The sequence below is a fragment of the Pholis gunnellus genome (genome assembly GCF_910591455.1).
Source record: "Pholis gunnellus genome assembly, chromosome: 8".
NCBI classification, from domain to species: Eukaryota; Metazoa; Chordata; class Actinopteri; order Perciformes; family Pholidae; genus Pholis; species Pholis gunnellus.
The window spans coordinates 25,549,442-25,577,250 of NC_136534.1; the positions used below are offsets into that span (position 1 = coordinate 25,549,442).

Genomic DNA, 27,809 nt, shown 5'->3' on the forward strand with positions numbered 1-27,809 from the left:
AACTTTGACAAGCTCCATCTCTCACACACACACACACACACACACACACACACACCACGCACACACTCCCCTCTGGGTGACCTCGTGGTAAAAAGTTGACTGGGCAGTAAATGAGCTTACAGATAATAGACGGCGGCGTTTTAAGGGGCCATTTAACAGCCGAGATGTGCTGCTAGCTGACTAGCCGGGGCTTTTAGAGTGTGTGTGTGAGTGTGTGTGTGTGTGAGTGTGTGTGACTGAGTGTGAGAGCCCTCCTCCTAATCCACTCTTTCATCATGCGGAGGAGACAGTAGGTGTGAGTGACTGAGGAGGAAGCTCTCTAATCTGACCTCTGACCCGGAAACAATAGCGCATGGTGAGGAAAATCAGTAGAGTAGGAGCTTGATCAGAAGTGTGTGTGTGTGTGTGTGTTCACCAAAAGTGGAAGAGTCAACAAATCAAACAGAGGCCTTTGTCTGCATGCGCCTCTGTGTAACTTGTCACAAGGTGTGTGTGTGTGTGTGTGTGTGTGTGTGTGTGTGGAGGGCAGGTGGAGGCCAAGCAAGGATATCTTTAGCAGGAAACCTTCCATCAGCTCTGTGTGTCTGCCACCATCTTTGATTTTATCGGCGCACACACTCACAGATACAAACACACACACACACACAACGCCTGAAGGCAGCTGTCACGCCTCACTTCCTGTTTTTTACCCCCTCGTACCTCCAGCTCGTTCGTCAAATCTGTCACCTTAATTGGCCCACTGAGTTACTTATAGTGCTCCTTAACCCTGTGACACACACACACACACACATCTTAGAAAACTTTGTGACGTGCAGAGCTTTTCATAGAAGTCATGGCTACTACTTTTAAATGGTAAAACATTGGAGGCATGTATTAATTGGCCCCCCAAAGGGGAACCAGGAGGACCTTATCTTGATCTGGTGAACTCCCACTGACCTCCCCTCTCTCTCCCTCTTTCTGTCCCTTCAGAGCAGTCTCTCAAGCAGCAGCAGGTGAGCAGCGAGGAGCGTTTGGTCTCCAGCCCGTCGCCGGTCGCGGTGACCCCCGCGCCGCCGCCCAAGAGGGAACACAGCGTCCTCTCCATTCTCCGCGGCACCTCCTCCTCGTCCGTAAAGAGGGAGCCCACGCGGCCGCTCCCCACCCGCCCGCGCTGCGCCGACAGCCCCGAGCAGCCGCTGTACCCCCGCGCCCTCTACCCGGCTCTCAGGCCCCACCCTCACATCCACGAAGACTTCCTCGGCCACAAACCCGGCCAGCTCGGTTACCCCTTGACCCGTTCCCCCGGCAATCAGTCCTCAGCCACGCCCAGCCCGTCGGCGAGGAGCAGCCCGGACAGCAGCCCCCAGGGGAGCCCCTCGGGCCCGGCTTCTTTCTACCCCGCCAGACTGGGTTCGTACCCCGGTTACTCCCCGCCGCCTACCCCACTCTCCTCATCCTTCTACCCTCCAGGCGCCCCTTACTCACGCTACCTCCTTCCCCATCACTACCCTCTCCCTGGCGGCGGCGGCGGCCCCGCCGTAGGAGCGATCTTTCCCAGGATGTACCCCTTCTACAGCAGCCTCCTGCCCCCTCACGTGCCCCTCCTGCCCTCCGACACAGCCGGGAGGCGCTTCCTGATGCCTGACCACGTCCACCCCGCGTCCATCTCTGCCCAGAGAGATTTCCTCCTCCCCCGGCCCACCAGTGCCTTCCAGGCGGCCACCTCTCTGAAGGACAAAGCAGCGCCTCACCACCCTTACCCGGGGCACGCTCACCCACACAGGCCCGCCCACGTCCCCTCCGGCGGCTCCCCGACGGCGGGCGCAGCACCCCCCAACGAGCGGGTGCCCACCAAGCCTACCTCAGCCCTGCTGGGCAACGGCGGCGAGCATTGCTCCGACGACGAGGCCGTCAACCTGAGCAAGGTGAAGCGCGGCCCGGGCTCGGCGGGCTACAAGGCGCTGCCGTACCCGCTGAAGAAGCAGAACGGCAAAATCAAGTACGAGTGCAACGTGTGCAGCAAGACATTCGGCCAGCTGTCGAACCTGAAGGTGAGGATCTGAACACCGCCGAGTCGTTCCGTGTTTGTCTTTCAACATTTCCATTGATGGAATGATAATAAGGCGGTGAATCAGAGCGGCAGACGCAATGTTCAAAGCCAAATACTTGGTAATGTGAGGATAGCTGAGCAGGTTTTACAGCACTTAAAAGAACAAGGACTGCCATAAAGAGATAATATTTCTTTACCACTTTCACTTTGTTGGTTTGTTTGATGTTTACAATATCTGAATATCTTCTTCTCTGTCGTGCAGGTTCATCTTCGAGTCCACAGTGGAGAGAGACCCTTCAAATGTCAGACCTGCAACAAAGGCTTCACGCAGCTGGCTCACCTGCAGAAACACTTCCTCGTTCACACCGGGGAGAAGCCACACGAATGCCAGGTGAGAAGCAATGCTGACGGGGCGGATTTCCTGAACAGACGAGTTGATAAGCGACATTTTAGTTTTCGTGGGTCGCTACAAGCCGCTGACGATATCTTTTCATCACTTCCAGGTTTGTCACAAGCGCTTCAGCAGCACCAGCAACCTGAAGACTCACCTGCGCCTCCACTCGGGGGAGAAGCCTTACCACTGCAAACTCTGCCCGGCCAAGTTCACCCAGTTCGTCCACCTCAAGCTGCACAAGCGCCTGCACTCCCGCGAGCGCCCGCAGAAGTGCCCCCACTGCCACCGCCACTACATCCACCTGTGCAGCCTGCGGCTCCACCTGAAGGGCTACTGCCCGGCCGTCCCCGGCCAGTCCGCCTCGGAGGAGCTGCAGCACGCCAACGAGGAGATCGAGCGCTTCGACGTCAGCGAGCACGCCGAGCAGCTGGAGCAGCTGCAGGGAGGGGCGGAGGTGGAGGCCATGCTGGAGAAGCAGGTCTTGGGTTTGCTGTGGAGGGAGCCGGACCTCAAATCCTCCCACTTTCACCCACACCACAAGGGCGGCGGCGGCGGCGACCTTCTGTCCGCGGGTTACGGCGCATACGAGTCCCCGAACGAGACGTCGGTCATCAAGATGCGGCACGGCGGCACCGTCCTGTCGCTTCCCTCCAACGTCACCGTCAAGCAGGAGTCGGAGGATCACGCATGAGTGACAAAAGAGTCAAGACTTACACGACTCGCAGGGCGGACGGGGGTTGCCAGTAGCAGCAGCTGTAAATAGATAATTCTCTACCTGGTTGTCATCGGGAGTGACGTCGTGATCACGCCAGGTTTATCAACCTATCAGGGACTCGCGTACTCAGGGCACAAGAGACACTGTCCCGTGACTACTTAGCGGTTTATTATACTTAGAGACAATCATCTACCCAGGATTTACCTTGGATGTAATTAATATAATGCTATTATCATTATTGTTGCTGTATTATTTGGTCTCTATTTTCAAATGTCTTTTGTTTAATTTTGTTTTGATCAATTAGTTGTTATATAACCTCCTTAATTTATTACACTTTTTATTTGTTGTCTTCAAAAGCAATAAGTGGAAGGGATGGTTACACTGACGGGGTGAAATCAATGTAAAAGACTATTTTTCTGTTGATGTTGTTGTTTTTTTCTCTCTGTGGCCATTTCTCTGTAGATAGTCACTCTCTCTATGCCTGTATCCGTCCGTCCTGCGACCTCTGGCCTATAGAACCAGGGCTGTCCACTCTTCAGGGGTTTATTTTCTATTTAAATTTAGAAACCAACATAGCAGGTAAAAAAAAAAAAACAAGGGTTGAAAAACTTGCCAAAGTGCGGCACATCAATTTGTTAACTTAGCAAGAAGAGCTTTATTTCAACAGTGCTTGATAGCTTCCCTAAAAGTATGTCTGCGTCCTTTTCTGATGCCTGAACTTAATTTAATTTGAAACAAAAAAGGGCATTTTTTTTCTTTGTATATTTTTCACAACGGTTACCTCAGTGTGCATGTGACGATATGCGTGTTTGTATGTATGTGTGTGTGTGTGTGTGTGTGTGTGTGTGTGTGTTTAAAGGGACAGCTAAAGGTGGGAGCTTTCTATTTATTTGCGTTTTGCTACTTGAAGAAGAAGAATAAACCAAAACTAAACTGGAGTGCAGCTCTTCATGTGGTCCAAAAAGGAGCGGCGCAGCCCGCTCAAACATGTAGCACATACTGGACCCCCCCCCCCCCCCCCCCCCCCCCGTTTATTTCTCGTCACTCCTGTTTTTATTTTTCTACAACACTGTCAACGCCCAACGGGGAGGTGAACATCCTCTGATTTAGGGATTCACACTTGACGCTAGTAACCAAAGTTCACGTAGCTTTAATTTTCACACCAAAAAAACTAAAAAAACAGAAGAAAGGAAAATGAAAACAAGGGAAGGACTTAAGGAATCAAAATGCTGAAGAAGGGAAGATGCGTGTGTGTATATGATGAAGTGTTCACTCTTTCGCTGTGGTCTCACAGGTTGTTGTTTTTTAATGAAGAGGTTTTTGTTCTTGTTGTTTGTTAATATTTTCGGTTGAGAAGCAACGGCCCCTTCTTCAACCCCCCACCCGTCCGCCATCTTGTTGAACTGGCATACACCAAAGCACCTCGGCCTTCTTTTTTATGCACTGGCCCCTCCTCCTCCCCCCCACTCCTCCTACTTTATAACTTCAGTACCGATGCTTGCACCATTTACACTGTGTACAATACCACTGAAACCGGTCATAACGGCATTAAGACTCAACTTAATGTCACTAAAGCAACTGTGATTTTTTTCTGTAGCAGTTGTAACATCAACAACCTGAATCTGTAGCTCCTCTGTTTCATCTCATCCTTCTCTTAACTAATGTTCGACCAAAGCGTCTCTTTCTCTGTTCAGAGCTTTAACTCCAGAGGAGAATCCCCCTAAAGGACTGTCTCTGTTTACATTCTGGTTTACATAGTTATTTATGTGCAAAAATGTAAAAGAAAAAAAAAAAAAGTGTAAATTATGATATAAATGTTCACTGCTCTAATCTAAACCCTGTGGCTCTGTGTGTGTTTTTACATGTGTTTTGATATGAAAGTCCTCTCAGATAATTGAAGTGGAAGTGTACAGACATTCTGTTTATATATATATATATATATATATATATATATATATATATATATATATATATATATATATATATATATATATATAAAATGTATATTTAACTCTTAAATACTTTACTATATTAACTTGAAAGGCACATCTGCCATTTTAAATGTTTACGGGTGAGACCTTCCTTTTTAAAAAGCTTTATCCATTTTTTTTTTATTCACCATCAGCAACAATTTTCTCCAGAAACAACAGGGAATGGTAGACTAGAAACCGAAATACATGTTTTGGTGAAATTAATCCAAAAAAAAAGAACAAGATTTTAGTTTCCTGTGAAGTATAATTGGCTAGCTGTTGCGCTACAGGCTAACGGGCTATAACAAAGGAAGCTAAGCTAACAGAATGGCTAAGTTCTCAACAACTACAGTAACTTTACTCTTTAAATATATATATTTACTCAAAATATAACTTTTTCAACGTGTCAAATAAAAAATAACCGTAGATAAACCTGTGAAATAGTCATGAAATGAAATCTATTGGTTTCTTGTACATGGAAAAATGTTCGTGTCGCTCAGGACAAAAACAATAATATTAATAATAACTTTATTTATATAGCACCTTTAAAATCAGAGTTTACAAAGTGCTTTGATAGACAAAGCAGCAAAAGCAAGAAAATAATAATAACAGAAAGCTCAGTGAGGCCGAACAAAGCACGACTAAGGTAAACATACAATAGATTAAACGGGAAGAAAGCAGTCGATACGATAAAAATAAACTAATGAATAAAATGAAATAATTTAGTAAAATCAACAAATAAAAATAAAACGCAATGGAAAGAAAATTAGGATACTTTTTCGCGGTGGACACAAATCAAACGCATCCATGAGTCCATGCAGTTATTTTAAGGCCAAACATTATATTGTTCCTGAACCTATCGCGGTGTTTTTGTTGCCTAAACTTAACTGTTGTTCTGTAACGTAATGTCACCCCAAAAAAAAAAAAAGTTGATCCGAGCTACACGAAAAAAAACGCACAATCCGTGTCTCTGCACACGAAAACCAACAGATTTCACTCTGGTACTATTTCAGGAACTGCCATGAGACTGTGTTGCGTCTACGGACTTATGCAGCGTTCACGTAATCCTCGAATAGTTCGGAAGTCGTTCTTCTGACTTGGGTGAGCTATTAGTCGTAATATGGAAACAACGTGGTCGCTTCAAAGAAGATGTGTTGTATTCTATTGCTCAAGAGCGTTTAAAACAACACGCTTCTAACTAAGTGTGCTGAAACATTTTGAAGATTAATATCAGTGATTTTGTAGACTTGTTGCTGCACCAGTACGTACCCTAAAGCCACTAAAATATTGCTTTAAATGCTATTAAATAACTTTTCTAACTGGTATAGGTGAGTTAATGGTGAAACCATATTACAAATTTCAAAAAGAGATATGCAATTGGTGAATTGATAAAGGATTTCTTACCGACATTTACTTTCGTCAGCCATGTTTCTGCAGAAAACGACGTCAACTCGTAAAACAAAATACGTACCAAGTGTACCAAATTCTTGAAGCGCTGATGTGAATTTTCCAATTCGAAAACCCGTCATTACGCCTCAGCATTTCCTGGCTGAACTGTGGGCCTTGGTGGCTTCCAGACGCCAAAAATAACGTCCATGTTGCCCGTTGACTAGCAGGTTTGCTTTCACAACCACTTCAACGCCGAGCACACTGCGTACACGACTTCCCGTGTACGATAGTCAAGATAGGATGAGATGAAATCTTGAACAACAAATTTTGTTCAGCTGCGTAAATATTTTTAAAAGATTCACACGATGACAAGTGTGTAAAAAGGTTTTAGGACAAGAAAGGCCCTGAACCTGCACAGGTGTTCTCACTTAATTATTCAGGCTGCGTGTGAGTGGACTCTCCCTCACACTTCCTGTTGCACCTGTGAGTTAAAAGAAAAGACGGCAAACTAAAAGAAAGACAGAAAATGACACAAACTGCAGATGAAAAAACACCTCCAGCAAAGATTCAGAGCCATGTTTTGAACATCCAACACATTGATTACTTACATTCTAACCTTTGCAGTAAACCGGGCTCTGGTTTCAGTTGGAGCGTCGTGAATCTTTATGTCTGTTTCCCCGTACAACGGCACCAGCAGCAGGAAATGGGAACACGGCTCCCCGAGCCCTGTGGGCTGCAGTAACTGTGGTCTGTCTTTTATCCTGCGCAAGCAATACAAGTCGTCAGTCGTCAACAATCTCAGTAGAAACTGGATCGTGAGTTATGACTAATAGATCAGAAACATGAGGAAGAACATGAAAGGAGTAAGAGTTGAAATAAAAGTTAATATGGACAGTTTGTGTGTGAGGACAAAACAAAAAGAGAAAAGAAACACTGAGATGAGAAAAGGATTTGCTATTTCAAAATAAGAGCACATAGACCTGTAACTATTATATTGAAGTCAAACTGAGAAGGGCGCTTAAACTAGTTTCTCTCTCTCTCTCTCTCTCTCTCTCTCTCTCTCTCTCTCTCTCTGTTCTATCTTATAAAGGCAAAAGGCCCCAAAAAATAATCTTTAAAAAAATTAATAATAAGTGAGGTTGTAACGTAAGCTTTGTCCGAGGCGTCACGTGACAACGTTGTTGTCTCGCTCGTGATGCTACTTCAGTAAAAATGACGGGTTTACATTTGAAAACTCATAAAAACGCTAAAGGGGTCAATGCTAACGTTGGCAAGCTAAGCTAACGAGCGTCTGTTTTACCAAGTGAGATGTGTATGAGCACAGTGGGTTCTCCTAAAGGACAAAGGGCCTCAGTCAGTAGTGGTTGATGGCAAGTTTTAGATCAGAAGTTCACAGCATGTCCACCAAATAATAATAATAATATAATTAATATTTCTATTTTCCTTAAAGGAAGATCATTGAAATGTCATTTTACTGGTAATATCTACCAATCAGCAGCAATAGAGTACAGGAAATAAATATCTGTCATATATTTATTATGTTATTATGTTAAATTGCATACATTTAATTAAAATTCAATTCAAATGTAAAAGGCAAATGCTGTTGCTTTAAAATAACAGTAATCACCTCAGAATATGACCTTTGGACAACACTTGTTTTCTGCATTAACGTCATCACTTATCACCGATGTTCAGTTGTTCAAAGTCACAGAAGTGTCACAAGATTTATGATCATATTCGGTCAATTAAAAACCGTATTCTTCCGTCACGACATGCAGCCAGCTGTACAAATTGACATTTGGGGCAGAAAGGAAGTGATGAAACACATTCCATGTAATTAAGGAATCCCACGTAGAGTGAAGAGAAGTCACCGTATGAGAGAGCAGCAACGTCGTCACCCACCCTTTGACTCAGCATCTTTCACTTTTGCACAGCGCGTCTCTCTTTCCTGTTTGTTCTCTGTCTTATTATTACTATCAGGGAAACTTCTCGAGTCGCCCGTTGACACGGCGAGTTCCACTACCTCACAGCACCGTGACGCCGGGGTTTCACAGCACTTTTCTGACCGGGGGAGGACGACGCCCACCGCCACCGGAGGAAGAGGGCCCCAAAGACGCATGGAGAGCGAAACGCCAGGCCCCGAGACCAGGTTTTGTTTTTTTTATCTCCGATTTCCACAGAGGGTTTTGATAAGAAAGTTATCTTACAAAAGTCTCTCCCCGTCACACAAACAGCTTCAGCGAAGATGTTTTGAAGAAAAGGGACGCCCACGATTTAGAGTTAAAGGAAGTCCATCTGGTGTCCCGTCTGCACATCTAACCCTTCTGTGGTGATTTCAGGTGAAATTCTCTAATCCTAACAATTATTTAGTCACCATATGTGGACATCGCAGCAACAATCCATGTCGTTCCATGCTTTACCTGCAGTGGAGAGCAGAATGCTGCTGTTAACCCCGCGGTCCTGTTTTTGGGGCAAAGGAGCCACGCTGCGACCGTTTGGTAAACAAGGTCAATAGCACAGAGCGCTGTTTTCATCCAGACGTACGACGACGGGGGTGAACTCACACTTACAGTGACACAGTTTACAGTTTAGATTTAAAATGGAATAAGTTTAAAGAGTTAATGTGACTATAATGACACTAACGGATTTATAGACTTCGTTTAGACGCTCGGTTTTGACGCCAGTCAACTGAGAGTTAAATATAAGAGATTAACAGTAGAATTAACCTTAACTCTTCTCAGTTTGCTGTGTGTGGGTGTTGGGGTTAGGCGAGGGTTGGTTTTGTGTTTTCTATATATTTGTAGGATTTTTAATGAAGCTGTGATAGAAAAAACACTTACTATCTCACAGAGGTAGTTATCTCTCTCGTCTTTTTTGGAAGAACCTTTTTGTTTTAAAGAGCTGTGTTTGTGTTTGTTCTTTTAATTTAAGCCTTATTATTGTTCTGTATTATGTGCATTCCTTTTGGAAAATTGTTAATACGGACGGAACTAAATGACTACCACTGCTCCTTAAAGCTAGGGTGGGTCATGCTTTTAGAAATGTGTTTGAAAGTCTCACAACATTCCGACAGAAAACAATGAATCAAATGCTCTGACGGGAAAAAAAGGAAACAATCTTGTATCTCTGGCTGTCGCAGGATTTTAATAAGCCCGTGCGCTCATTGCTCGTCACCGGAGTTCTTCCTCGAGCTGCTAGCTTCACAGCTGTGAGTACGAACAACAGCTGTGTTGGTTGCCGACGTCCATAATTATAATTTTAGGGGGGGCGTGGCTTTGGAGGGAGGCCTGAAGGGACGAGCTGTCAGCGTTGGCGACTTTCTCGCTAGATTTAGTCGCTTTTTGGAGCTAATGCAGCTGCTGTCGTTGGAGAAGAGTTTCTCTAATGGTGCTGAACACCAGCATTAAGTGAAGAACAATAATGCACTTGTGTTCCATTGTTAGAATAATATGTGCAGCATTTTTTCTGAGTGGATTCTGCTTAATGTTGGTCAAAGACAGATTGCCAGTTGTGCACGTTCATGGTCCCTTGAGGATGAATCCTATGAGGTCATTGGGGACTCCTGACCTTTCACCAGCGCCGCCCTCAGACTGAAGTTTCAGACTCTTGAACTTCTCTCATCAGGATGCAGCTTCAGACTGCGAGGCTGCAGCGGAGAGAGTCCACACTAAACAGCAACAGCTCTTCTGTCATCGTCACACACACACACACACACACACACACACACATTCTGACTCGCACAAACAAACACATGTGCACTATTGACAAACGTATAAACACACTCACAGAAACCAGGAAACGCACATGCACTTTTTGTACAGTTACAAATAAAAACATATACACACACCAACACTTACACACACACACACACACACACATTGAACATTTGTCTTCTTTCATGTCTCAGTTTTGTCATTTGTTTCTCGGGACATCTCGCGTCGGTTTCCCATGAAATGTTTGCGATTAGTTTCTCATCATAACGAAACCACAAACTAAACAAACCCTTCAACACCCACACACACACACACACACACACACACACAAACTCTCCATCTCCTCCAAGCTGCGTTCCGGTGTGACGCCACTGAAGACGGTTTTTTTCGGAAACAGAGCGGCGTCCCCCCGGCGGGTGATTTACCGTAAACGCGCCTCAGCACATCATCATGTCGGTCAGACTCAGCGGAGGAGGCTCGCTGGTCAGGACGGGGTGACTCAGACTCGTTAACCCCCCTCAGCTCTCACCCCCGTTTTCCCAAAACTCACTTTTCACTCCCATAACTCAAGACTTCGATTGGCTAATAGGGAGACTCTGTTTCAGATATCGTCGTTAAATCCACAGCAGTACTTCCTCTAAAAATACTTGAAACGAATGTAAGCATGACGGAGACAACTGGGAGCCAAATGTTTCCCCAAATTAAGACCACATTTCCCATAAAGCCCGTCACCAATAACAGCTTTGCCTTTGTCTTCACTGACAACAATAATCCTGTTTTTTTTTCTTTGTCTGCTCCAGAATCTGCTGTGACAAAACATGTTGCCATTAATGCCGTTCATGTTGTATTTGCACATATGTTTTGTGATAACTCAATGTGACCCGAGGTCAAACATTTAACACGTCCAACATTTTGCTTTATGACCAAAAACCTGCAAAACTAATAACGTTGCCATGAGCTTTGCACCGCAAATAAAGGCGTCAACAAGTCATGTTGTGTGAAACAGACGTATTTAAAACGTACACAACTCAGGCTCCATTCACTGCTTCTTATTCTCACCTTTCACAATAAAAGCCCTAGACATGTGCAACTCAATAATAATAAAACTCAATAAAATATCTTACAGCTTTAGTCTATACGACAGTTTACCTCAGACGGAGTGACAGACGCTGCTCCGGGTCAACAGGATCCTAGTTTGAATCTGTGTTACAACTGTTTGAATAGTTTTGAGTATTTAGCATTTTTCCGTGTTGTTTATTCATCACGTTTCCTGTGTGTAAAGGCCAAAACACGTAAACAATATGCCTTCTAAATATCAGCGTGTGAGCATTGCTGTCATTAGCATTTTAGCACTCCAGTGCTACACTACAGTACAGCCTCACACAGCTGCTAACAAGGCCGTAGACGCTTTACCTCAACACTTCATTTAAATGAGTTTGAATTCACATTTGGACGACATTAAGAGCTTCATTGCATTCAATGCACTTTCCCGTTGACGCTCATCTCGTTTGACTTTTAATGTGCAAGTTTGACCTCAAGCGGTTCATCTCAGATATTCCGCGTTGCTAGCGCGCAATTCAAGCAACGTGTTTCATGCAACGTGTTTCTAGTGACGTGTTTATGTGTGATTGAGGACGAAGGGAACATGAGACCTGGGATAAAGCCGGCAGCGTGAATGAACGTAAGTGATGACAATCACTGGCGATCGGTCACATCATGGCCGACATCTGTGACTTTAAATTGCCGTAGTGATAGACCCACAAGGCTTTGTTCCTGGCGTGAAATATGTAAACCTTCCACCTATTTTTCGTGTGTGTGTGTGTGTGTAAACATAGAAAGGGGCATCTCCTATGTATAAGACAGGAAGTGTATGATAGCTCATAAGCTGCTCTGTAACATTTGGCTCATAAAACCTGCAGCTATTAACTCACCCCCCCCCCCCCCCCACCACCACCATCATCTTTCAACATACGTGGATATTATTAAAAAAACACGCCCACACACACACACACACACGAAAAATGAAACAATTCCATCCACACAAACACTCCTGCGTGTGTGTCATCTCAGTTCAACAGATGACGATGCAAACGAGAGAAGGAAACTACCGAACAGTCCCTTTCTCTGATGGAGAATCTCAGCCAGGATATACACACAAATACGATATATATAGTATATATATATTTCGTTTTTCTTTTTCATAATCATAATAAAACTTAATATTCATTCTAATATGTAATATTCTCACTGTGTATGTTTTCTCTCTAGTAATTTCTGACTCTTGATTTCAGTCCAGACTGATATCGATGATCATTTCTGTCACGTTTTGTAGGAAAAAGGTTTTGTCGCGGCAGTTTTCAGGCGATGTGCTTTGTAGGAACGTTTCCTCTTCAGCCGTTAAACTTCTGTGTGTTTTATGTAACAGAGAGATTTTTATCTATAAAGCCTCATTTGGAACGTGACCGTATTACCTTCCAGAAGTGCTTCAGTCATTCAGACGTTGTTTTCTCGGCTCTCTCAGTACGTTTCCTGCTCCAAGTGAGGATGAACTTGGAAAACAACTGCTTTTATTTTAATGCCTCCTGGAGCGAGACACATTTTGACATTTTCTGTATGTATTTGATGTGATTTGTATGTTTTCTACGTAATCTTGGACGAGAACTTGTGAAAGCCGGTAAATCACACCTCTGTAGTTATTTTAACCAAAGCGACGATCTATTCCTAAACCGAACACAGTCTGTAAAACGATCTACATCATTTTGACTTCACGGTATTTTATTCTTTTATTGAATCTAAATGATTTTCCTGATTGAACAGTGTTGATGGCTTTTAGTATTGTTACAGTGTTGTCTCTCTCTGCTGGTGTTTTGTGTTTTCCTTCTCTCTGTATTTGTAACTGACTCGATGTAGATGATTGTTGCGCTTCAAGTATAAATAAAGGTTCAATTAGAATTAGTTCATTATAAATATCCAGCAAAAAAAATCTGAAAGGAAATGAAACCAATACGGACGGAAGCAGATAGAATGGTTGTGTTGATACTTGATACCTGCACACACACACATACACACACACACACACACACACACACACACACACACACACGTCCTTATGAGGAGATAGATAATAGATAGTATTGGTTTGGTTGGTTCATTTGCAGGATTACAGTAAAACTAACGGCCCGATTTCAAAGAAACTTGGTGGAAGGGAGCAGCAGGGGCCGAGGAGGGGCGTGGCTCTTAACCTGTTTCTGTCACACACACACACACATTCACACACATGTGTGGAGGATGACTGAGGTGACTCAGCAGAACGCTGAGCCCCCCCCCGTATCCTCACACACATGTGGAGCCTCGTTCTTCATCTTCAAACCGCAGCAGCCGACGTCTCTTCCTGCAGACGGTCCACGTGGCTCACACGCCGCTCCCCGCTGCTGCTCGCCCGTTTTCTGCGCCATGTTGACCCCACAACACCACCACCACAGAAGAAGAAGAAGAGCGGTTTAATACGGTCACTGGAACACAGGGAGCGTTTGGCAGCAAAACATTTACAAACAGTGGCTTTCATTTGTGTATTTCTGTGGCATTAATGTTCATAAACTAGAACACGCTACATATTGTGTTACTGTGGAAAGTTCAGCTGGTTCTCTCTCTCTCTCTCTCTCTCTCTCTCTCTCTCTCTCTCTGCAGGTGTCTGCTTCAGGGTCGTCAGGAGAATTCGGCTCACCTGGTCTGATACTTAAGCCAGCGGCCGCTCGGCTCTCTGGCTTTCGTTCGGTTTGGTCACATTTGGTTTCTTTGCTGCAGCATGAATATAACCTCACAGCGTCATGCGTCACTGACAGAGACGGTGTCGCTCACGGCCGTCCGTACGTGTTTTCTCGTTAGTTCGGACTCTATTTTCTCTCTTGAATGAAGTCTTTTATTAATCACCTCCCTTTGTTTTCTTGAGCGAGTCCTGTGACGTTATGTCATCCCAGGAAACAATGTCCTCTCATTAATGAGTGAAATTAACAGGCGTCACGCAGCATTAAAGTGTTCTTTTAAATATTTGTGCTTCTGCACAACAAACTAAGGGCGGCTGAGTCACAGCGCTTGAGTGCAACCACCTGTCGGGGGTCACAGAAGACAAAACACATTCCCCGTTCTTTATTACGTGAAGAGAACATCTGTGTGGAGCTCTCTCTTGTGTTATCATTTTGACAAAATAACGATTAATTTAAATCATATAAAACAACGAGAAAAGGTCACTCGGTAGAGAGCAGATCTCCGCCGGGTGTGTCTCCCTCTCGCCTCCCAAACAAAGAGAGTTCGTCTCTTCACCGACATCTTACAGTCAAGATGGCGACAAAGAGAACAAAGTCGGGGATTTATTCGTCTCATACCTTCTGTAACTTCAGTGGATCATAACATAGCGTGGATGGAATTAATCTGCAGACGATTTGGTTCAAAATGAGACGAAACTTTTCTGTTTATGTCCGTTTTTAATCCACGACAAAGACCAGAATGTGGCCTGCAGCAGACTTAAGGCTTGTTTTTAGCCCGAGCTGATTGCTGGAAATGCTTTTTGCTCCCGAGGCAGATGTTGATCATTTCGTCTCTTACCGGCCCGTTAAGAGGAGAGAAGAGTCAGCGCTCATGTTTCCAGTGAATTTTCAAGTGAATTTTAAGCAAACTTTTAAAATGTCGCTGAAATACAAATGTGAATACGGTGCGTTTCCATCGACTGGTTTGGAGCGAATAAACTCGGCTAGATTCAAGATTATGTGGATTTCATACGATTTAATTAGGTGGGATATCTACGAGTTACAGTGCGTTTAGGTATATAACTGAACGCTGTATGAGAACAACCTGCAGAGTGAATCAACAAACACGGTTCCCCCGAAGAACCACCACTGATAGAATATTCCTTTTCTGTATTATGAATGTTTAAAACCTCTGAATCATCTCAATGTAAAGTGACTCAATCAGTGCTAACGTCGGTCTGAACGCAGCTTCAGTTCGTGACAAATACAGCAACACACTCACTTGATGTCCTGATCCTGAGGCTACGGCAGGAAAGGGACAGACGGTGCTTATTAATAATAGTCTTTGTGTGTGTGTGTGTGTGTGTGTGAGACGGCGAGGAAGAGATCAAAGTGTTAAAGCTCGCCAGACCCCATCATCCACATCCTCCTGTCATTCTCTCTATCTGTGGGTCCGTCTCGCTCTCTTCAGCACCTGCCTATTAAAGGGCGGCAGGGTTAATGACAGGTTGCTCTCTGTGTGTTAGTGTGTGTGTGTGTGTGTGTGTGTGTGTGTTTCTGGAAACGACGGAGCAGCTCCAGGAAAAGAAAGAGAGAGCGTCTCTGTTTTTCTGAGCTACATGGTTTTGAGTTTTTCATACTTTGTTCAAGGTTTTTTTAGCACAAATGACAGAAAATCTTCTTTAAATCATTATTAATTCAGTTTTTATTTCGTTTTCTTTCAGCAGAAATTGTCCAAAAGACACAAAAAAACAAAGACTAAAACAACACGGACGTGTTTGGTCAGAATTCGCTCTAAACTATACGTGTCTACAAAAAAACAAACACTAAAGCGGCACCAAACGAAAGCCCAGCATCTCTATAGTGTCCATAACAGCAACAGACTCAAGTGACTCGTTCTGCAAAGCAAAGCTGGAAACAAAAGAAAAGGTTCAAACGTCCAGTCTTTCCACCTGTACGTTGATTTATTGAACGAAGGGATTCTCCTCATATTAATTCAACATGAGACGAGCATCCTTAAAGTTCCATTTTTTAATATATTCTTTACAGTCGTGCAGGTTGGATATCATCCTCATGCTGTTGATCATGATGCTCGTGTGTGTTTGTGATGCTGGAGGAACAGTTGGGGAGTTTAGGGACTTTAGAGCAATGGGGGGACTTTTTTCTTTTTCCTTGAGAGACGGAAGAAGAAAGTGAAGAGAAGAGGAGAGAAGAGGAGAGGAGAGAAGAGAAGTGAAGAGGAGAGAAGTGAAGAGGAGAGGAGAGAAGAGAAGGAGACAAAGAGAGAATTGTTACACTTTGGCTTTTTTTACAAGAAAAAGAAGAGCGTTAAAGAAAGAGAGGAGATTAAAAAGACGGCAGACATTTAATGCGTCATATGAGTGTGTCTGTGTGTGTGTGTCTGTGTCTGTGTGTGTGTGTGTGTGTGTGTCTGTGTGTGTGTGTGGGGTGAGAAACCGAGAGAGAGAGTGAACTGTGTCCTTTGAATCATTACAAACTTCAAAGGCCGTCGCTCTCGTTAAAAAATGGACGTCCATCCCTTCGTCCCCTGAGAGAGAAGAGAGAGAACCACAGAAGGGAGGGTGTGTGTGTGTGTGTGTGCGGGTGTGTGTGTGTGTGTGTGTGTGTGTGTGTGTGTGTGTGTGTGTGTGTGTGTGTGTGCGTGGGTGTGTGTCACACTGCCAGGAACAGAGAGACAAAGACACGCTTCTGGTTCGCTGAATGTTTACTGGTTTTACTGGAAGAAAAGAAACCAATCAGCTGTTAGAATGAAGTTTCATCAACGTTTGTTTGATGAAACTTCAGCTTTACAAACTTCAATTTGTCCGTTGAACATAATGAATCAGTGTGATCGTATGTGACCACTGATGGGATGGAGGGATAATCTCAAGTGGGTTTTTGTTCAGTGTGATATTGAACAAATCTGAACGATCACTTATCCACCAAAGTTAGTCCAGTTTGATCCAAAACGTCAAGATGAGTTTTGATTTTGAGATCATAAAATCAGCGCTCATTTGTTTGCTCAATATTTTGAGGGTTAAATATACTTTTAATATAAAAGAATAGCACCTAACATTCAGTCTTCTCAGACAGTTCGGCCATCAAAGTGACTCTGTGTTCCATGAAGACTTTAAAGATGAAACTGTCTTTAATATTCGACGTTAATGTGACACATTTGAACATCTTCAGGAGGAACTCGAAGCAAGGAGTCCCAGCACGAAGAGGGCCGGTGTTCACTGCAGTGACAGGAAGAAGAAGAAGAAGAAGAAGAAGAAGAAGAAGAAGAAGAAGAAGAAGAAGAAGAAGAAGAAGAAGAAGAAAAAGGCCGGACTGCCGGTAAACTGTAATCACTCTCATTATCCACGTTACCTCTGAATGCAGCTCAACGTGAGCCGCTGGAGCGCCGCGCTGGAGAGGAAACCAAACACTCACCGACCGCAGACGGTCAGTAAGATGATGATGATGATGATGAAACAACGCAGGTTTCATGAGACGGCTACAATCTGTACGTCTGAGAATAAGATGAAAATAATGACACAAATCTGAATTTATTTCCAAACAAAGATGAGAATTTGCGTCACTCGCTCACACAAACCAGACGTGGATTCAGGACTTCTGGTGTTAAATGAATGTGATTCATGTTTCATTCAATCTTAAAAAGGCCCGACGTGGTTCTGAGCAAAGTTCACGTTTGTGTGAGTTTGTGCAAGAACATCAGCAGGTTTCACAAAAGGACATTTAAGAAACAATTTTTAATACTTTCTGGAACTGAATTTAAATCCAAATACACGACGACTGAAAAGAAGTGATGAAATGAAACCACAGTGGTGGAGTGCACATTCATAAGAGGTGAAACAGGTGACGGGAAGACTTTTTAACTTGTAATATCAGCTTTAAAATGTGGATTTATAGTCAATTTTAGCACGAGGGTATCAGGGGAAACTCACCGTAATGAGTGCAACGACAAAGTACAGCGTCGAGAGTGCAAAGTTGTAAAATAAAATATGCACAGCAACCAACAAATTCAATGGAACACACACTCGCTCTCTCACGGCGCTGACGTCAGGAACAAGTGGAGCACCGAGCTGCAGGAGCGACGTATTTGTTTAGTGTCTCACTGGTTCCATCGACAGAAAAGCCCGGAGGACTCTTCTGTGAACGTTTGGATTATTGCAGAAAATAATCTCTGTGGCAAAACAAACGTTGAAAAGTTTTGTTCACCAAGATCACCTTCACACTGTGACTCCACTTTGATGATGTTTGAAGTGGAGAGTAAGAAGCTAACGTTAGCATAAAGGAACTCCACCGCGGTCACGTGACTTCACGTCTCCACTAGGCTGAAGGAGGACTAGTGTTCTCGTGAGGACGTCTAGTCGTCTCTTTTACACTCTGTTTAAGGACACATACGAGCTTCTAAATTCACCAGAGGGAGATTTACTGACCTATTTCATAAACCGTACAACAAAAACCCGTTAAAATCTCTTTGGCTTGTGTTAACCACAGACCTTATTTAAATGATCTAACCAAAAAAACAATTAACTTTGAGACGAGGAAACAGGAAGTGGTAATATATTCCTGCAGCACTCTTTGGAATAAGAAGTACGTCAGCTAACACTGGACTCCGTGGAAATAACTCTACATCCAAAGTGTGAAGGCTAAAGTAAAACAACTCGACTGTATCGGGCTAATTAACCCAAGTTTGGCACATCGTCATATAAACCGTAACGCTAAGAGATTCTTACCTTAAGGCCGTAATTACCTTAGAAAGTTATTGGATGTACACAAAGCGCACTAATGACCTATTTTTACCGAAAGGTGATTAAGTGAAAGCTGAGCTACTTAAAGTTGGTGTTTGGTTTGTCCGTTCAGGGCCACCGTAGCTGCTCTATATATATAAATATATAAAAATATAAATGTCTCATTCTAAGGTGACGAAAACACACAATTCTTATTTTCAGGTCATTATACACTAAATAAAATATACTATTATATATATTTTCGTGTTTGATTGCGAGATCATTTGTGTTTATTCACGTCACTCGTAGACGCACCGGAGATGCTTTTGTAAACAAGCATGTCTAGAAGAAGATGTTAAAGCCAATAACATCCATTTGTTCTGGTTTTCATCTCCCGTCACTACAGTTTCTATCATCGCGCTCACATTTAAGATGCTCCAGCAGCAGGAACACGTACAGTGTGTCGTCTTGTTCCTCCTCCGTCTCCGTCTGCGTTGTGTTATCTGTATGTGTGTGTTGTGTGTGTGTATGTGTGTGTGTGTGTGTGTGTGTGTCTGTGTGTGCAGTTTCAGAGGGTGAGGGGGTACACACACTCATGACTTCCTCTTCATCACTAATCACTCTCATCTGTTGGTCTTCTTGATCTCTGCTCTGCTGTCTGATGCCCAGCCCAGCGGAGACGCTTAAAAAAGCCGCAGAAGAAGAAGAAGAAGAAGAAGAAGAAGAAGAAGGAGTGTGAGAGAGAGAGAGAATGAGGGAGGACAGTAGGGGACTGAGCCGGGCTGGAGGCCATAGTTTGTGGTCTGGGCTGATGGTAAAAGTGTGTGTTTCACGGAATCTGCTGGAAATCAGATGTCCGGTAAAGTTTGTTCTATTATTGGAACAAACAGTGTTTGCAGCTGAAACAGAGACACAAACTCCAGCTGTTGCCGAAAACCTCCCCGACACTAATTACTATTCGGACACAAACTAAAACAACGGTGTTGAAGCTGTGAGCTCGGCACCGCGAGAGGGTGGAGCTCAGAGCAACCGAACCAACTCACCGGCCTTTATTACTCCTTTAAATCTTGACAAAGGCCGCGCAGACCCTGAACCCTCAGGGACTTAATAACTGACGTCACCTGTTAAATGACGTGAGAGGCTGAAATAGAGTAAAGACGGACGGGACGCGATACATCGCGTCACCGTGCAGTTGTCTGTGTTTATTTTATATTTTTTACTCCCGATTTGAACGACTTCCAGGATGTTTGCCTCACGAGGTGAGAGGTCAAATGAATCTAATTGTTTCATAACAAAATGAAACATGATGAGGAAATTTGTGTAACTTAATATCTGCTTTCTTATGTTTATATGTTCCATCGTTAATCCTTCATGTTAATGTGTACATTTAATGTGCCGTCCTCTTTGTTTAACTTTTTTTGCGCTTACGTCTCCGGCTGGTAACTTCTGCGTTTAACGTCGCAATGCTATGAATTGTGGGTACTTCCCTCCGGCAAAGTCTGCAGAAATGCGAACTTACAGAAAGTGTTCATGAAGGGCTCAAAATGTCTCACGATTGGCCATAAACCCTCTTGGACTTTTGCAGAAACATGCCTCAAAGTTTGGGCCCAGATCCACTCCTTTCCTGCTCTTACCTTTCACAATAAAAGCCCGAGACATAGTATTTCCTGGCGAGTATTTAACATTTTCGTGTTGCTGAGTCATTTTCTTTAGTCTTTGTCTTTGTCTTTGTCCCGAAGCTTCGGTTTCTGAGACTTCCCAACGTGAAAGGTCACGAGTTCAAACCCCAGGCAGGTAGAATAAACCTCATTACCACCACTGGGGTGACCTCACCCTGCTCAGTGTCCAGAGGAGCAGAATGTGGTTGTACTGAGCAGCTTGTGTGATGATGTGATTGGGGTAAAAAACAAGAGCTTTGCTCTGTTAACATTCTCTTATATAAAAAGGAAGTTAGAGGGAGGGAGTTTAAAAACACTTTCTTTCAGCGTGATGAACCAAAATACAACAAAACAAGTCAAAACGTTTCCACTCAAGACACCTTCAGGGAATAAAAAAAAAGAAACAAAAGTAAATGCATCCCTGCAAACAATTTGAGCTCCGACTCATTCCATCCAAACACCTCACAGAGCATCTCACTCTCTCCTCGGTGTGCGGGGGTCGGACGGCGGCTCGGGGGAAATCCCATAAAAGAGTGTGTGTCAGCGAGATGACAGACTCTTCATCACCGCGTCTAGAGCTGCAGTGTGTAGGCCTACACACACACACACACACACACACACACAAACAAACACACACCGTACCCCACACAGAGCCCCCCGGTCTTGACTCAACACCATAAACCCGCCGTTTCATCACATTTGGCGGCGGCAGCAGCAGCGGTGAGGAAGGGCCTGACGTGATGACATGATGCGTGACATCACTCACACACACACACACACACACACACACACTTTGAATTAGCAGACTGGCAGTGTGACAAGAGATGAGTGTGTGTGAGAATTTCTACAAACACACACCTGCGGGGGGGCTATAAACAATGTCTGTAATTATGTACACACACAAATCACACACACTCACACTGTACGGTTTGATTCCGCGAAAACAGCTCACTTCAAGACAAACAGACTCGTGTGTGTACACACACACACACACACACACACACACACACACAGGGCCTGAGGCCTGTCTGACAGCACAGTTTAGTGGTCTCATTAGCAGCGGGTGGAATGCCAACAGATAATTAACCAGGAGAGATGAAGAGAGAGAGAGGCAGGGCGAGTGTCAGCAGTAAAACACGCAAGAGTGAGAAGTTCTTTATGAGATGAAGAGAAGAGACGGTAAAACACCGGAGGGGGAGAGCGCCGACTTTGTCTCGTCTGCTGGTTCATATCCCCCCCAAATAAAGACACTTTCACCAGCCGGCTAATCACGACCGCAGTACAAGTTATATATGTGGGAGATAATGTACAGTTGCAAGTTATTATAGGGAACGGAACCAGGTGAGCAGGTCTTGAATCGCCCTGAAGGGGTTGAATACTCGTACACAGCGAGAGGACGTATAGGATGCATTTTAGAGGAAGCATTTAAATAATTTGTAAATCAATAAATCATCATCAATAATCATTTTTAAACCACTTCTTTAAATAAAAAATATTATTTAAATCAATATTTTTTAATCAATAAAGAAATCGTTAAATCAAAATAATTACAAAATATTTTTTTTAAATCATTAAAATAATCTTTATATAAATACAAATATTTTTTTAATAAATAAAATAATCTTTAAATAAATGAAATATATTTCAATAAATGCAATATTTTTAAAATGAATAAAATATTTTTAAAATAAATACATATATTTTTAAATCATTAAAATATTTCTTTAATTGATAAAATAATGTTTAAATAAATGAAATATTTTTAAAATAAATAAAAATAAAACAATGTTTAAATAAATAAAATATTTTTTTATCTATATTTACTGTCAAGTTATTGATTTCTTTAGTAAGTGGGTAATAAGTGGGATAATGTACAGCGAGCGGCTCATTATTTGCTAAATTTAAGAGAGGACCCTACAAACTAAGATATAGAAGAAGTATTGTTTTGGTATCGGTACTAAAACTCAGACTTTAAATGAAACCCAGCTTTAATGAACTTTAAACTCATTTTCGTCCTCACCTTGCTGTAAAGTGAAGGTGACCGTTGAGCTGATGCTTCACCTGGAATGTAAAGAATAAAACCATGTCATGAGATTTGGGAGCGTTCTGCTGAGCGGACCTTTTATTCTGAGCGGTGTTTCAGTACATAATGTGCAGTTTGTCTTCACAGTCAACAATCCAATTAAATCAACTTTTATTTGAACTCGTTCTTGATAACAGTGCCAGTTGATGCATTGAGCCTCATGTTATTTCAGGATGAACAGATGTATCAAAAAAACAAAAAACACAACGATGATTGATTCATGACGATGTCAATTTCCTGCAAAAAGTCATCGATGCTTTTGCCCGTTTTGTTTCTGTCCACAGACGGAACTTCGACGGTGAAAGCATCCGTAGGACAAACGGCAGCCCGGAGAGTCGACGCTGATCACGCCGCCGTCTCGTCATCTGAGCCGAGTTCTTAAAACAAATCAGAACCAGACGCTCATTTTAACTCCGGCTGCAGACAAAGAGGCTCGAGCCAAACCCGACAGAAACAGACAGTAAAACAGCTAAACGGTGTTGTCTTGATGGTGAGAAATCAACACCTGCTATTGAAAACATGTGTGGACTTTATTATTATTTGGGGTTTTTCTCCCCCCCTCCCCCTTTTTGTTTTAGTCTCATAAAAATAGCTGGTTCACTCTCAAAATATCCAGTGACAAAGAGCGACGCGTCGTCTTTACTTCATCCATTTCTTTAAGCTATTAAAGGAACATTTTAGCGTATTTCAACTCTGAACATACGTTTAAGACAGAAATGAAAAATGAAAGAAAACTAAATCGGCTGCAGTTTAATGTTAATTCAGGAACAGTACCACATCAAATAATAACATAAAAACTCTGGATATCTCATCTCAACAGTGGCACCAAACAGCTTCTTACTCCAGCTCATCAACAGGAAATCATCTGTAAAGAGTAAAGAAAACGTTCGCAGGCTGTGATGTAACTTTTTTTTGTTTTTTTTTGCAGGATGGATGAAAATGAACGTGGTAACTAAGGCAACTTCAGCAGGATACGCCTCTCCCTTAAAAATCCCGAACAATCGACGGGACAGTCTTTATCTGGGACCGGACGAGGAGGGAGATGTGTGACAGGATGTTGGGGGAAAGCCTCCTCTCCTCTCCCATGGAGGTGTTTGATCGGAGAGGAGGAAGGAGACGTCCTCTTTCCTTGTGGGAGTTCATCCGTGCGTCCTATAGAGTAGCTTTCAGAGGGGAAAGGAGGAGCAGTGGAGGTGAAGCTAGGAGGAGTACAAATATAAATAGATGGAAAAGGGAGGTTTGTTAAGATACCTCCCTCACATCCTTTGTTCGTCTTCATCCTTCTCGTTAGAGAGTCCGTTAGTTCAGAGTTTAGTTTTTTTTTCCCCGCCGTTTAGCGCCGGAGTTAACCCGGTTTCCGGTCGGTTATGGCGGTGACAGCGGGGCGTGGTGGGCGGGGCGTGGTGGGCGGGGCCTCAGTCGGACGGGACGGGGATGACGCAGATGTGCAGGAAGTTGTCGGGGTGGCTGAGGTGTTCGCTGAGCCACTGCACCGGCGTCTCCAGCAGCGGCTCGATGCCGTGGATCACCACCTGGTAGCGCTTCGGCTCACCTGGACGGAGAGAGAGAGGAGGAGGAAGAGGAGGAGGAGGAAGAGGAGGGACACACATTATATTTGTGAACATTTTAAATGTTTCCCACATGTACTTTGAAGCACTTTGTAACTTACAACGTAAAGTATGCGTTCAAAAGTATTACACACTGTAAAAAATCACAAAATAAGAAGAAAACGGAGAGGAGAGAAAATGAAGTGAAGTAATGAATTATTGAGAGAAGAGGAGGAAACAGCAGAGGGAAGGAGAGGAAAGGAGGAAAGGAAAGAAGGAGAGAAGAGGAACATGAGGAAGGAAAAGACAGAAGAGAGAGATAATATAAAAAAGACAAAGACGAAGAGAGCAAAGAGGAAAAGAGATGGTTACATGAGGTGAGAGAGACCACATCAGAGACTACAGTAATACCACTGCTGTGGTGAGAGAGAGAGAGAGAGACAGAGAGACGATGGAGAGAGAGAGAGCGAGAGAGAGCGTGAGAGAGAGAGGATGGAGAGAGAGACAGAGAGGGATACATAGAGATAGAGAGAGAGATGGAGAGAGAGAGAGAGAGAGTATCAGAGTGAATGTGAGGGTTCAGTTAACATCAGAGTGACAGTTGATTGTTGTCGTCGTTGGAATCGAATTATTAACTTTCACTCTGACAGTTTGTAGTTTCAGGTTGAGTGTGTGTGTGTGTGTGTGTGTGTGTGTGTGTCTCCTTAGATGGTCTCCTGTTTACTGACCCCGCCCACCACCGAGAGGCCACGACTGAAAATCATCCGTGAGTGCAGCGACTTTCTCCACCTTCTGGACCCTCTGGAGTCGTGGTGATTAGCAGAGAGCCTGAGGGTTTAGTGACTCTGCACGTTTGAGATATATTATTTATATTCAGGACACCGAGGAGCGTGAACAGGAAGAGACAAATGAAAGACACGTTGCATTATGGGAAATGTAGGATCTATGTTTTTTCTCTCGCAGCTCCTAAAAACTTTGTAAAAAGCTGCTATAATATTTGATATAATCTTTTAATGCTAATTTAAATTCCATGTACCGTCACTGGTTTGAATCCAGCAGAGGAGCTGCTGCATAAGAACGCCCCAAACACAGCAGAATAAACCAAACGTTTTTAATGTTAACAACATATTTAAGACCTTTGACATTTTTAACCTATAATCAGAATCAAGGCTTTGAATTAAAGTGATGATTTTTTACAACTTTTCCAGGATGTGGAGACACCCTGATTTTAGTTTAGCGTGTTTTTAAATTCTATAAAAAATGTATTTATCTGCTTTTACATCTTTATTTAAATAGTTAGTTGGTGTTTGAGACCAGAAACATTTAAAAACATACAAGTTATTATATATATATATATATAAGTTATTTATTTATATAATATATATTGTATTATTGAGCTTTAGATGTTAATTTACAGCAACTTACGTGACCTAAAATATCCATATTTTTTTGTTTTATTCTCATTTTCTTTGTTGATGAAAGTCTTGCAGCTGAACTCAGCTAATGCAAGTTTAAACACAACGGATCCGATGAAAACAGTTCACCTGACAAAATAAGAGTTTCATCTCACCTCCAGAGTGATTCATGTTTCAACACAAATATTTGTGCAGCTCTGCAGTGAAACGGGCCGGATGGTGACGAATGTTTTTGCTCGACTGTAAAACAGAAACTACATTAAACTAAAGAAGAAAACAGCTAATTCAGCTGTCTCCAGGGTGGAACAAATCATTGTTTTTGTTTTTACATATATATATATATATATATATATATATATATATATATATATATATATATATATATATATATATATATATATATATATATATATATACACATATATATATATGTGTGTGTGTGTGTGTGTTTTGATTTTATATATAATATTTGCTTTTATTTTAGTTTTATTCGAGATGTTCTGTGTGTGCGTGAGAAGAAACAGACAGTGATGGGCCTCTTCCCGTCTATCACTCTTGACCTCACACCTACGCACACGCACACACGCACACACACACACACACACACACACACACACACACACACACACACACACACACACACACACACACACACACACACACACACACACACACACACACACACACAGAGAGAGAGAGGTCGTGCTCAGTCACTGGCGGGGGTACATGACATTTTAGCTCCACGTAATATCAGGAGGACGGTTGAGGCAGAGCGCTAACCGTCGGTCTGAGAAGCGACTCCACCCGACACCTGCTGACTGGCTGGAACAACAGCAACGTGCACCAAAGTAATGTCAGGAAACGTGCTCAGCAGAGGTCTTTACAGATGTGCACATTTAGGCCAGAGGTGTGTGTACGAGGCGGGCTGCCTCCGCTGGTGGCTGTGGGAATTAACACAAATATTTATATATATATATATATATATATATATATATATATATATATATATATGTATATATATATATAAACCAGAAAGTGTATTATCTAAGAGCTAAATATATATTTGAATGTACGGAGACAGAGGTGGATCATGTGAAGCTAAAAGATGAGTTTCTGCAGGAGGATGAAGAAGGAAAACTGATTCACCAGCTATAATATATATATATATATATATATATATATATAAGTGATGTTTGGTGAAAGCAGGCTGTGGATGTGGAAGCAGAAGGTGAAAGAGTGTCTTGGTTTCAGAGATTTTTTATCAGCTCTGGTGATATTTAAGGTCACGACAGCAAGCTGCAGGCAAAGAGAGCAGAAAATCCGTTCATAAAACAAATATAAAAGAATGTGTGAAATGTATATTTTAGTGCTAATGCTGTGATTAATTCACCCGGCTACGTTTATTCGGTTTAAAGAGGTGGAGCACTTGTTTGCACCGTTGGCTCTCTGCCCTGAAACCACCGAGCCACACAGCGATCGAGCTATCGCTGTGCTGATGCCGCTTCCTCTTCACAGAAGGGCGTCGGGTTTATTTTATGTGTTTTGCAGCCTTGTGAGGACATCTGAGGTCCAGTAAAGGCCGATTAGAAACTGTAATAACAGGCTTATTTTAACGTACTCGTAATGTTTAATAATTTGTTTATCACATTCTACTGTATATTTTAATTATGTCTTTTACTACTGCACAGCGTTAGCTGTCACGCACCAATCAACCAGCCTGATTCCTCGTTTGTTTAAATGAACTCGGCAATAAAACCGTTTCTGATTCTGATGTTTAAACGATTTTAAAGAGTTTATGAGCAGCAGAAGTGTAAAGAAGAGTCTTAAGAAGGGATTCTCTATTCATGTGATGTCTTTTTACTGCTTTCTTTTATAATTGTAATTTAAATTTTATATATTTTATTATTATTATATTTGTATTTTATTAGTTTGCGCTTATCGTACCGATTTGTGTTTTTAGGGTTTATCTCTGTCTCTAGCCTCACCGTTGAGCTTTGTGTTTTATTGCTTTGCTTCATTTGTCAAAGCACTTTGTAAACTCTGTTTTTAAAGATGCTGTATAAATAAAAGTTATTATTATAAGTAGTAGGAAAGGCCGTCAAAGGAGAGGCATGGTTTTCAGTTTAGGTGGAGCAGGACTTTCATTTAAAAAGTTGAATTTAAACTGTTGAATTTAAACTGTTGAATTTAAACTGAAGCTGAAGTGGACTCAAAGGAGTTTAAACTGTTTTTTTTGTATTTAATGTGAATATAGAGAAAACAAATCAGATGTTTAAATCAATATGTCTCATTAAAATTAATCAAAATAATGAACCTTCATTCGTTTGACTGTTTATCTACAACTACAATTTATTTAATTACTTGCGCTTTGCTGCACCACTTAAATATGTGATATTATATTTTCTTTAAATTGTATT

The 27,809-nt window shown here is 42.7% G+C and overlaps 2 protein-coding genes across 5 annotated transcripts in view; one reads left to right on the forward strand and one right to left on the reverse strand.

Annotated features, from left to right (window-relative positions):
- Positions 1 to 3,211, forward strand: part of LOC306699740 (PR domain zinc finger protein 1-like) — a gene marked incomplete at its 5' end in the record, with an annotated part of 113,673 nt that extends 110,462 nt beyond the window's left edge. Inside the window, 3 exons of the mRNA XM_079164460.1 lie at positions 970 to 2,030; positions 2,292 to 2,420; positions 2,533 to 3,211. Of these exons, the coding sequence (XP_079020586.1) occupies positions 970 to 2,030; positions 2,292 to 2,420; positions 2,533 to 3,114 (1,772 nt within the window). The 3' untranslated portion in view covers positions 3,115 to 3,211. The remainder of the gene's footprint in view (positions 1 to 969; positions 2,031 to 2,291; positions 2,421 to 2,532) is intronic.
- A 19,254-nt stretch (positions 3,212 to 22,465) lies between these two features.
- The window catches only part of atg5 (ATG5 autophagy related 5 homolog), a 29,276-nt gene continuing 23,932 nt past the window's right edge, over positions 22,466 to 27,809 (reverse strand). For 3 of the 4 annotated variants that reach the window (XM_079165208.1, XM_079165209.1, XM_079165210.1), the window contains exon 8: positions 22,466 to 23,982. In XM_079165208.1, the coding sequence (XP_079021334.1) occupies positions 23,846 to 23,982 (137 nt within the window). In that variant the 3' untranslated portion in view covers positions 22,466 to 23,845. Of the gene's footprint in view, positions 23,983 to 26,212; positions 26,334 to 27,809 lie in introns of those variants that run through there. The other variant, XM_079165211.1, reaches the window with a different exon arrangement.